The sequence below is a fragment of the Dipteris shenzhenensis genome, chromosome 17, assembly GCF_047967505.1.
Source record: "Dipteris shenzhenensis isolate YYH24624 ecotype China chromosome 17, Dip_SZ_1.0, whole genome shotgun sequence".
In the NCBI taxonomy this organism is placed as follows: domain Eukaryota; kingdom Viridiplantae; phylum Streptophyta; class Polypodiopsida; order Gleicheniales; family Dipteridaceae; genus Dipteris; species Dipteris shenzhenensis.
The window spans coordinates 25,962,932-25,975,250 of record NC_141612.1 but is presented as its reverse complement, the minus strand read 5'-3'; the positions used below and the strand labels follow the sequence as shown (position 1 = coordinate 25,975,250).

The following is a 12,319-nucleotide window of genomic DNA, read 5'->3' as shown; positions in this document are numbered from 1 at the left end:
CACTCTTTGACTCTCACACACACATAGAGTCTTGTCATGTCATCGTCTCCTAGTGCTACTTTTGCATGCCTTCCATTGCGATCTTGATGTACTCTACTAGCCCTGTGCCCAACGTCTGCGACAAGGGCGTAGCCTTACTATGCCCAGACTTGCAAGACTTCACACTCACCTTGGCGATCAGAGGGGTAGAATTTCCTCATGGGTGAAGCACATACAGTTGCCCCTTTCTCAAGCTCATCAGCCGCAGCAAGAGCAACAATTCACTGCCCGTTGTGGAGAACCGCTAGAATGACATACAAACTGATTTCGGTATTCCAGCATAAGTTATGCAAACTTGAGCAGCTCTTGGAACTCGAAAATTTGAGCGTCGTGAGAATGCAAGACCTTAATTTGGGAAGCAACATCGACAACAAGAAGCATACAGCTCAAATGGTTGCCCATATTGTGTGCAGGCTGATAGAAGATCAAGGAACAAGAGTAGGCTGCGAAGCTTCTCTAGAGGTCCGTTGGTTGCTATGAGAGCAGTGAGAGCTTTAAAAGGGCGAAGGGAAAGTTGGCTCTACAAGGGAAGCGAAGGGGCACGTTGAAAGCTAGACGCGGATCACTCTAGCAGAGGTTTCAATCTCAAAAAGAGGGAGGAATGAAACAATGTGATGGTTCAAATGGATTCTGTGGCCCATATTTCTTGCTTCAAATTCAACGATCCACATTCCTCCATTGTCAAATCCAACCATCCAACACCTCACATTCATCAAAATAAATCTAAGGGCCCACCTTTCTCCAATCTTCCTCCCCAAAGCTCTCCTTAAGAGAAAAAGATATAGAGAGAGACAAGTGGCCCGCATAGATTTAAGCTACAAGGGCCTCTCTCTCTCTCTCTCTCTATATATATATATATATGTATATATATTGCTCACACACACTCTCTCATAGACATTGGTCATGAAACCCCTAGCATTGAAAGAAAATCAAATTTAGCCGTCAATAGCAAACGGACCCCTTTTTGTGACATGGCTAGGCTGTGTGTAGAGTTTTGCACGGATTTTCGAATGTGAGCACCCTCAAATGGGACTGTATTCTCATAAAGCTATCAAAGGGGTGGTGTTGATTCAGAAGACAATTAGAAGACGAGGCCCGAGCACCAGGTAAATTCTAGACCATACTCTTGCTCTCATGCTTTTCCGAAATTGGCTCTTATGGAAGTTTGAAGTAAAGATGTTTCAAAAAGGCCAAGGTCCTTAGAACCCGTACTTCATGCCTGTGTGGGGAAGGAGTGAGTGTCTGCCATTTTACTTACTGTAATTGGAGTGGTATTTTTAAAATTCACCCCCCAAGTGAGCTGGTTTTCCTTTCATTGTACATCATTTCATCCTCGAAGTGAAGGAAGAGAGAAGTGACTGCCAGGACGGACAAGCATTCAAGAGTGCAAGGAGTACAGCTGCAGAGAGTGGAAGTAAGTGGAAATAGAGCTGGGATATGGGAGTCTGATCAGTTTTGTATGAGTTCTGCTTCATGAGTACGCAACAGAGGAAGGATGGATGGATGAATGCCAAGGAAGCTCAAGAAAGCGTCTGATATTGAATTTGTGATCCATGAATTTGCAGCAAAGGAGCTATGGATAGATGCTAAGGAAGCCAGACAAAGCTGTGAATTGGGTTTTTTGGCAGACAAGAGCACCCAGCAGATCGGTCTGCCATTGTGATAATGTGCTGGTTCGTCGTGGTTGCTGTTTGTTGATGTGTTTTAGAGCCTTTTGTCATAGGTACACCATGTGTTTTCATTTGCATGGATATTGTTTTGTAGCTGGGAGCTCCATGTGCTTCAACTCTTCTGGCAGGTTTGCATGTGATGCCCCTGAGCTCCTTGGCCATGAGGCCCTGCCAAGCTCAGAGTGATCCCTGTCTGTAAATCTCCATGAACCGGACCTCCATTGGTTGGACTTGCTCCTGCTGCAATGCTTCGCACCATCGTTGCCTGCATCTCGGGAGGACCAGACAAGTGCAGTTGCGGAGGTGCAAATCCAAACCCGGGGAAGGGTGGAACAGCCACAAAATGCACATTGTTCCTCCGAGCATGATCGTCCATCGGAACCATCCCTGTCACGGACGCTGGTGTTGCAGGAATCGGATGCCACACCCACTGCCCCCCTCCAGCCGCTGCGTATAATGCTTGCGGATGAGGCTGCCCGCCGTTTTCCAACGGTTGATCCATGCTCATTGGCATCGTTCCACTTCTCGAGTGCGACGAACTCGTCTGAGCTTCCTCTAGTCCGCTCCCCTTTGTATGCCCACGGAGTGCCGTTGTGGCGTGCATCGGATGGCTATTCATTCCGGTGGCTTGCCTCGACAATTCAGCTGGATTACCACTCGCAGATTTGAGCATCAAACCCAAATGAAGGCCGGACCCTTCTGCATTGTTTTGTTCTGCACTCGGGGTGGTGATGGTGGCCGAGCGAGTCCAGTTGCCCGGCTGGATGACAGTACCAACATGAACACTGGGCACCATGGGTGATCCCAAAATTGTGCCGTTCAGATAGCCAGGATGGTGTTGGACGGAGTGGCCGTGGTTGGGAGGATTTGTGAAAACGATCCCAGGATGAGTGTTTCCTGTTGCACTGCACGAGGTACCTTGCAGTCCAGTAGGATCTCTGGCGTTGTACGCTGGTCCCTGCGTAAACGAAACCGAGCTGTTCATTACGACTTTTGGCAATCCAAACAATAGGAAGATTGTAAAATTTGATCGAACATTACAACTTTTGACGATCCAAACGAAACAATTGGAAAATGTATAATCGCATCGCAGTTCGAATCTAGAACAAATTAACTTCTGAATCCTACACGAGAAGACAATACGAAGATTGTTAATCACATCGAAATTGAAGCCAGACAGCTACAAGTTGCATGAACTTAGTCTGCTCCCCCCGTTGCACGGCATACAAGAGCCTACAACACTTGCTTAGATTTACAACGAAGATTAAGCCCTGCGCTCACCGGGTTAAACAACAGCCCACGAAAGATTTGGCCGTTGACAGTAGCAGTCATCAAGTAGCCTGAATCAAACACGGCATCCACGGTACCGCGTACTTCTGATCCTACCTGTGGAAGTAGATCAAATATGACAATTCAACATACTTGTAAAATATGCCTGAATTTGAAGGCGCGCAAAGAACCATGAAGCTTGACCTCGTTTCTTCCGCGAAAACAAGAGAAGGATAATTTCAAGCCTTGATCATCTGATTTCGTGGCTTGCCCATCTGATTTCGTGGCTTACCAAATTGGGCAGAGCTACAATCCCTGCAACTGCGACTCTTTGCTGCTTCTCCCCAGATCCCGGAACTTCAATTCGCCTAAGATGGGTATTCTGGGACGCTACGTCGGGATTATGGGAGCTTGAGTCCCGCGCAGGAGGAGAGAGCACCTGACCCGGCTGCCCACCTCCATGTTGTGGAAGCCGCACCTTGAATTTTACTGAGGGCACCGGTATGAAGTTCTCGGCTTTCTGTGGATGGTTGTGCTGCTGCTGCTGCGGAGCCTGCTGCTGGAATTCGACTCGCATCTGCTGGTGCGTCGACGTCCCGGTGTTGAATATTGGCTGCAGTTGCATTGGAAAATGTTGGATGTAAGGCGGAGCATTCCGCAACTTCGAACGGTGTGATCCATCGCTGGAGTTCGTTTGAAGAAATGCATTGAATTGCGGAGCAGAATTGCTTCTAAACTTATGCGCATTCTGCTCCTGATCCGATTGCGATGGAGAAGACTGCTGCGACAGCGAATGCGAGTGTTCCTCCTGCTCTAATGCGGCATGAGGCTCTAGGTTGTCGAACGTCCTGAGCTCCATGGCCTTCCTTTTACGCTTGATCAACTCGTGATCTGCAAAGGAAGAATGAAAACATTCCGTCAGAAATGTGCTCCCCTGATCAACAGTGCATGCGCATCAGCTCATGCTTGTACGTTGTACTGGGGATAGCTTTGGTATACTCACGATCAGCTCCCGATGAAGCTGGCTTTGATTCCCCTTGATCAGCTTCCGCAAATCGTTTCAGGTTGTGACTCATTTCTTCCTTCCAGGATTGCCCACCGGCAGACGTGATTTTCTGCAGCACATGGTTGCACGAAAGCATCACATTGAAGCTTCGCCACTAGAAACTGTTACAAATAATAGACGGAACATCTTTTCGTTGGAGTCCCAGCAGTCGTGATCATACCGACTACCGCCGTCGACCCTAGAGAGCGATCTTCAGCCCCATCGACTGTAGCTAGGCATTGCCGTGATCATATCTACCCATAGATCTAGCGATCTAAAATCTTTACGCAGACGACATTGAATTTATGGTCTGCCACATCCTCCTCGTGAAGATTTCGACATGCAACTATCAGCCGTTACATCATTTCTGTTCGAGAAAATGAGCTGTCAATCAATTTGTGGCATGCGCATGTGCTTCTCCTGTAGCTCGAACACAACCATAGCTGGGAGTAGGCGAGCTTTCCCTTCTCTCTACGTAATCTTCATGATCTATTTCCATCGAAATCTAAACTACCATTCGAAATGGATTTGTCCAAATGAATGGACTAGGTGACAGCACAAAGTTACAAACCTCCAACATGTTTGCTGCCGACCGATCTTGCTCATATAATTCGATTTTAGGTTCCGGTGCGTCATGAACGGTGTGCGCGGCCTCCCCTTTGAGTATTTCTGTAGCAATCCTTCTACACCCAGGTAGACGTCGGTGTTCCGTCACACAGGGATGTCCGAAAAGTTTGCACATGGACGAAGATGGCCCGACGTTATGATCTGAACCGAGGTGTAATATTATAATCTCGTCCAAGGGGTGTTCATCCTCACCGCATCTGGTCATCAATCATCCGTTACAGCCAAGGATTTTAGATTTACAGCCACCACATTTGTTTCAATGTCATGTCAACATTGAAGAACCGAAACAAGACGCTGGTGTGAAGATTGATGAGTACACGAACGACGTGCCGGGTGCAACTACGGATCACCTACGAATTTATGTGATTTCGCTATTCCGACTGCACTACACACCCCAGACCTCCACTGTATACAGCACGGATTTTGCTGACGGTTTACGGCGTCAAATTTTGCGTGTACGCTTGAGATCTTCAGGATTTTCAGTCATGTATTCGTTTCTCTTTTTTTTTTCAAAGAATCATGTATTCGTTTCTGATCTTACCCCCCGTAGATAACAATGCTAGCATCGGCCAAAACGGCGCTGTGAGAGAAACGGCCTTGCGGGTGAGCACCGCCTACGTCTAGCTGCGTCCATTCCCGAAGGTTCATGTCCAGAGTCCAAACATCGTTAAAATAGGCGCGATCACCCACTCCGCCGATCACATATACCTGCATCACATGCAACAGAAGCGGTTCTTCAATTCCACAAAGCTTTATCCAATGAAAGTGCAAACGTTTTCCTCGCGCAAAGCGCGCTTGGACCGCAAAACCAAGCTTTTGCTACCACATTGTATTTCACAAACTGCAGAACGCTTCACGAATTCGCTTTCGCACTTGCCTTAGACCCAATGGAAACGCTTGCATGGCCTGCCCGCACTCCTGGAGACAACGAGCCGATTGTGTCGAGCTGCATCACATTACACTCAACTGATTCATAACGTTTCCATAATATATCACAAGAAACGGCTACATTAATTGCAAAGCCAGCTCGATCCAAAAAGACAACATGCAGAACTCAGAACTTACCCTCGACCAAGTGAATGTGGACAGGTCCAGGATATCCACTTCAGGTCCTAAGTAGTGATCACCGCAGTCTCCACCATAGACAATGAGCATGTTCCCTACCGCCACGGCCGCGTGGCTGTCTCTAGGAGCTGGAAGCTCTCCCTTCACTTCGGGAGAGCTCCATGTGAAGCAATTCAGGTCCAGGATGTGCACATCATTTAGGTAATTCCCTTCTCCTTCTCCGCTGCCTCCGAATATGATCAGCTTGTTGCCATCTACAAGAGTAGCACTGTGGCTCTCACGAGGAACTGGTGGTTTCCCCTCCACATTGGGGTGCGTCCATTCCCTCGTCTTCAAGTCCAGGATATGTAGATCGTTGATTTTCTTCGATCCGTTGGTACCGCCAAAAACTATCATCTTGTGACCCAGGAGAACCGCACTGTGGCTATCGCGAGTGCCCGGCTGCTGACCAGTCGTAACGATTGAGCTCCAGCTCATTTTCTTGAGATCCAGAGCAAGAACATCGCTGAAATGCAGGCCACCGCAGCATCCCTATCAAGAAACAGACATAGCTCCATCAGGAGCTACTCTGTGTGTGTCAAAATTTAAATCACAAAAACCATGGAAAACCATGCCTATGGAATTTATGGATCACGTAAAATTTAGCAGAACTGGCTTTCCAAAGATCCACTGTGGTATTAATTAATGTGCACCATAGGACGTCAAATTCACAATTTTAAGGCCCACTTGCTGCAAAACTCATAGACGAGAAGCTGCTAGGGACCCCAGGCAGCGAGACCGAAACTAACAGTAAACAGCATCTCGCAAGCAGAAGGAGACGGAGATGTTACTCCAAACACGTAGAGGAAATTATCGAAGAAGCAAGCTGAGTGTCCCCAGCGCTCGGGAGGGTTGAAGCCGACGATGTGAGGGTAGAGCCACATGGGTCTAGACTTGGCAGAGCTTTTGACGAGTTTGAAAGTAGCCATGGCAAACAGAGAAATGCAGAAGGCAAGAGATGCAAAGCGAGGGGCTTCTTAAACTACTTGAAAGACGGTGTAAGCTCAGATGTCAAGAGAGAGACAGCTTTCAAGATGGCGATTGACACTCAATTTGAAAAAGAGTTAGAGAGTGAGAGAGGGGTGGTTGCTTTCAGATGAGAGGGTAAGGCTAAGTTGCCAGTGTCAAGCAAGCGCATTGGCAAGCACAACTCAAAAGGCCATCAACATCCCCCTTGAGAGAGTGTATACTACATAACCATTAGTGCACACGCCAGCTCAGCGCACGTGGTCGCGATGCAGTTTGGGGCACACACTTTAATATTTAGGGAGAAGGTGTGCGCAGCCTGAGCTCCATTTCGCACCTCCATCTTTTGGGTTGCGGGTTTGAGCACCACTTATCAACTCCAAGTTGACCTAAGAGCACCCCTCCGCACTAGCCAAAGGGGCTGGGAGAGTCCCACTGGCAGAACCCAGCCCCTTTAGCAGAATGCTTTCACAACCCCATGGCTGCAAAATGCTGAGACTTCCATTTTTCCTGGCAGTGGACTACTGGTTTGGCTGCCTAGGATTTCCAAATTCCAGCCTAACATTCTACTACTGGATTGACTGAACCGACTAGACCAGCATTTATGTAATTGGAGTGAGTGTCTGCCATTTTACTTACTGTAGCCAAGGGTGCGGTGTCGGTGTATGTTAGACCCCCATTGGTCTTGGTAGTTTGGTTCGGTTAGGGTGATGGTGAGGGGAAAAAAAAGGTCTCTCGACACGAGGCCAGAAATGTGTAGTTGATGTGAAGTCGAAAACCCACTTGCATTGAAGACCCACCTGTAAATACCTCATGTGAGGGCTGCAAAGTTTGTGCGTGACCATTTTTCATTGGCTCAAGCAAAGTAGCTCAATGTCAGCTCTAGTGTGTTGGAGGGATGTGGGACTTGAAGTCACAGACAAATGGCAAGTTGGGATTGGATGGTGATGGAAAATAACACTCCATGCTCAAATCTCCAACGTAAAAAATGGAAGGTGCCACTTTGCACCAAAGTTCCAATCGTGTGAAACAAAATTGACACAGCCAATCACACTTTTTTGTCCTCATGTGCACGGGCCCTCATAGGTGGGCCCACTTCGATTCCTTCTTAGATCACATGCCCTACAATATGCTTGCTCCTATAATATGCAAGCAAAGGCCTCATGAGCCTCGACCTTCCTCTACAACTTTTGAATGAACTGGTGGCTCCATCGCATTTCCATTGAACTAATTCCAAGCACTTCCATCACAAGGTTAATTCCTACTGAGTTGTTTCCCCATGCAAAGGACGCATAGAGTAGATGCACAGTGGCTAGTTGCATTCATATGACCATGTCAGTAAGTTATTTCAAGGGCATTCAATCTAAGCACCCAAGTTGTTATTAACGACAAAGCCTAAGGAATGCATGTGCCTTCAACTTGCTTTCAAATATTATGTCTTCAAGCATACATAAGTATACACCATTTATTGGTAATAAAAAGTTATAGCATTATTATGGAGTGTAAATTTACTTGGATATCTAAATTATACATGTGGACCACCCATTTTTTTTTAAGTTGATGATGTGTATCTTATGAAGTATGTGCTCTCATAGGAAGATAGAAGGTGGGGTAGAATGCGTTTAGAGAAGAGATTAATAGATACGTCATTTAGAGAACATAATAATATGTACATCATTCAAACATCGTGAATCCACTACTGCCACAATGGTGCATCTAGTCTGTCATAAATATGGCGAATATCGCACATACTTATCTAGAAAGTGCATATGTCACACAACAAATATCACTCCTCTACCAAGTTGGGACCTTTCTGTTCTAGTACCAAGATCAAGGACAATCACATACTTATCTGGAAAGTGAATATGTCAAACGGTGACTATCACTACTTTACCAAGTTGGGACCTTTATGTTCTAGTACCAAGATCAAGGACAATCACCGTACATTGTATGCTCAAATGTGGACTACACATCATGGCCTTAAGTAAGATTTTTAACTTTGAAACACTCTCATTCACTTTAAGCATAAGTCAACCCCAAAATTGGATTGACATGCATGCCAAGCACCAAGCCTAGCCCTCGCATATTTGGAAAAGGCAAGACTAAAAGATAAAAACAACAATTCATGATATGGGAATGCGATAGAGGTAGAGAAATGAGGACAAGTAGCAATAGGTTCTCTCACAGATTTTACCTATCTATCCCACCCATTACTCAATTCTTTTGATTTGGTGCACCTTTTACCTAACATCAGTATCACCATTAGGTACCAACTCAAATCAATGCTACATATGCTTGTTCAAACCTAGATGATCATGACCCATTGTACCTATACTGACACAATGTAGTTTCTAAGGCCTCACTCGTGGGCATTACATCAACCATACCAAGAAACATGGATGCCATCATATGCTAAGGGAATCTAGCTTGGTAGCATTACTACCCGCTTGATCTTAAATGCAACTATGTCTTGTACATTCAGAATCCTAGTGGCAAACTAAGGATCTTAACTATATTCAAAATTTCTTGGACCTCAACATAGAACAGTAAGGAAGGCAAATGATGAGACATATGGTTTCTAGTTGATATGAGAACAAGCAAAAGGCAAAAGGTGCATAACACACATTATCACAAGGTGGAAGAGAATGTGTGCACAAATTGTGGGTGCACCTTGCGAGGTATTCAAAGCTACTTTCCATCATGTCAACAAGAACCTGTTGCACACATGAAGAATCACGTTCTTAGCCTACCAAAGACTGAACCTTTGGTTTGTATCCAAGTTCCATTTTTGAAATATCTATGAAACTAAAGCCACCTTGACTCTAATTCTTTCTCAAGAGAAACATGTTTGTAACAAGCTATCCAATTTCTCTTGAGTGACTTTACATGTAGTTTGACATTGTGACTAAAGCCTTCTATACATTTGTAATCAATGGCCCATATGCAGTCTACACCTAACCCCATTATGTTTGAAAAGAACCACAGGGAAGTCTCTAAAGCTGGATAGTAACTTCATCATGCAAAAGGTATGTGAGCTTTTGTAGGGTCATTTTCTCAAGGATTGAACACCATATTATGCTCAGGGAGACATATGTCAGTGTCATGAAAGGAATAAGTCATGCTCAATTGAGTTTCAATGGGTAATGATAGTGAGACCATGATGGGAAATAATAGTGATCAGATCATTTTGTCACACCCTTAGAGTAAATAGGGTAGACATGTAACATACATTTTATGTCATTATATTTGGACTCTAGGAGAGAACTTGGGCTTTCAAGGAATGATCTTTATGGGGTGGAAATCCCATAATCATGAATGTGTACTTCAGTAGGAGGGTTCTCTCCATGATGGCAAGGCTAGCAACAATGCCCATTAGCATTTTCTAACATTGAAAACAAAGTGAGCTCACACTATACGATGATTATGCCTTCTCTGTGGAGTGTCAAGGTGCATATTAAGGGGTGATTGGCTGACATGCAATATGGATTACTAAGAATGAAATTCCCTATTCATGTAAGCCATGACAAGGTTTCAATTACAAAAGTATAACTCTAGATTCCACCATCCGTCTCCATCATATTTATACATTTGTTCCAAAAAAATTCATCACACCTCTCACAATCTTTCATGAGCATTCAAGCTATACCAACTCTCGATTGGGTTTGTAAGAAGGCATAAAAAACAAACACATTCCTATACCAATAGATAGTAACTCTTCCTATAGATTTATTAGTTTAACGTTCTTCATGAATAACATGTCCCCCTGGCAATTGAGAAGAACTCAAAATGTATTCATTACTAGATAAAAGCAGGAGAGGGGAAGGCTGGGGTGAGAAAGGCAAGGGAAGCGGTAAAGAGGAGAGTGGCTAATGAAGAGGTCCCTCTATTTATAAGAGGAGGAGGCTTGTACATTAATTAAATTCCATTTCTAAGAGGTAGAGGGTACTAATTTGGGGTTAACTTGTAACGAGTGTGTAAAACATCATATCGATACAATTTAAACATTAGAACTACTTTGATGGCTTCTAATTTCTAGTGTAGCTGAAATCATATTTATGTATTAGTAGTAGACTCAGTAATTTAGATTTCAAAGCATGCCAACTAAGATAGATCATAGAAACTTTGGTAGCATCCATCTTACAAGTCATAAATTGTATGTCCATCTCATGGAATCATTTTTCCTTTATACATTACCAACCTTTCTTAAGACCACTCCTTTTCAAATGTATTAATTTTGGGATTATTTCCTTAGATTTCTACATTACAAGCAAATCTTTATCTATATTATAAATCACCTTTTGTGTTTAATGAAAGCTAAAATTCATAACATTGAGTGGTGGGCTTGAGAATCCAACAAGTTACTTATAAAAAACCTTCATACATTGCCAATCTTGAATAAGACTACTCCTTTTAAAATGTGTTACTTTTGGGATGATTTCCTTAGTTTTCTACATTACAAGCAAACCTTGATCTATATCATAAACCACCAAGTTTTGTGCTTGAAAGCTAAAACTTAGAATATTGAGGGTGAATCCAACAAGGTACTTATAAAAACCCAACATTTAAAGGGAAAAAAAACTCATCAAAGTTTAGATCTTAAGGAATGTACCCTAGGTTTTGTAAAAAGTACAAGAATAGCAAACATGATTAAGCTTATTTCTAACTTGCATTTAGAAGTTGAACTTACCAAAGCAGGGCAACAAGCTCCTTTAATTGACTCTTGCTAGATGGTACATTTTTGCCAAAGCATCTTATTGACCTCCCACACCCCCCTTCTCTCTCTCTCTCTCTCTCTCTCTCTCTCTCTCTCTCTCTCTCTCTCTCTCTCTCTACATACACGCACATGCATGTGCACACACACAACCTTGCCCTCTCTTTGTGCTCTTCGACTGTAAGATCCCCTTATTCTAAGCATGCTTTTATTCTTGATTTCGTAGTTTTCATCAACTCTCATGGATCGATGAACCACAACGTTCTATTACTCCACCATTCGTGCAATCTCCCAAATTCCTCTATTAACTAGAATGTGTTGCATTGGGACTTAATGCAATAGGCAAGAAGAAGGGAGATTAGAGTAGATATTTTGAGTTTTTCTATTGATGTATGTCACTAGACGTCTCTCTCTCTCTCTCTCTCTCTCTCTTACACACACACAATTCTATTTTTGTCTTAATTCTACATGTATTTTACACCCTTGGTGGTGCCTCACGTAATCATCTTAAATGTTGCCTTGTTAACCTCCTCTATAATTCAATTTTTTCAATTGTCTTAAAAAGTCACCTAGTAGCCCTTTGTAACATTCTACACGAGGATGGAAACATTAACTAAGTGCAAAGAGCATTTGTTGCAAGTCAAGTTACCCATAACCCCAAGCGTAGTGGTAAGCTCAAAAGTAGTTTAGTGTCACCATGGGAGTCGTGGGCCAAGTGCTAACTGAGTGGGGTAGACGCAAAGGGGGGATTGATTTGAGTAGCTTTTGAGAAGCCCAATTCATTTTCTCCCTTTTTTAAGTTGGGGATTATTATTTCACTAAGCCCAATTGTTGTCACCTCCAAGGCTTTGAAGTGGCACGTGAATTGAACCTAGTGTGTGAGAAGCG

The 12,319-nt window shown here is 44.0% G+C and overlaps 1 protein-coding gene across 1 annotated transcript; it reads right to left on the bottom strand.

Moving 5' to 3' along the window:
- Positions 1-1,031: 1,031 nt before the first annotated feature.
- LOC147891903 (uncharacterized) lies at positions 1,032-6,683 on the bottom strand. Its single transcript, XM_087388534.1, has 9 exons — positions 6,546-6,683; positions 5,716-6,246; positions 5,528-5,596; positions 5,192-5,358; positions 4,595-4,847; positions 3,982-4,093; positions 3,271-3,869; positions 2,991-3,095; positions 1,032-2,667 (listed from the first exon to the last, which is right to left on the bottom strand). Exons 1-9 carry the CDS (start codon positions 6,681-6,683, stop codon positions 1,822-1,824), a joined length of 2,820 nt encoding a protein of 939 aa, XP_087244660.1. The 3' UTR covers positions 1,032-1,821.
- Positions 6,684-12,319: the final 5,636 nt, after the last annotated feature.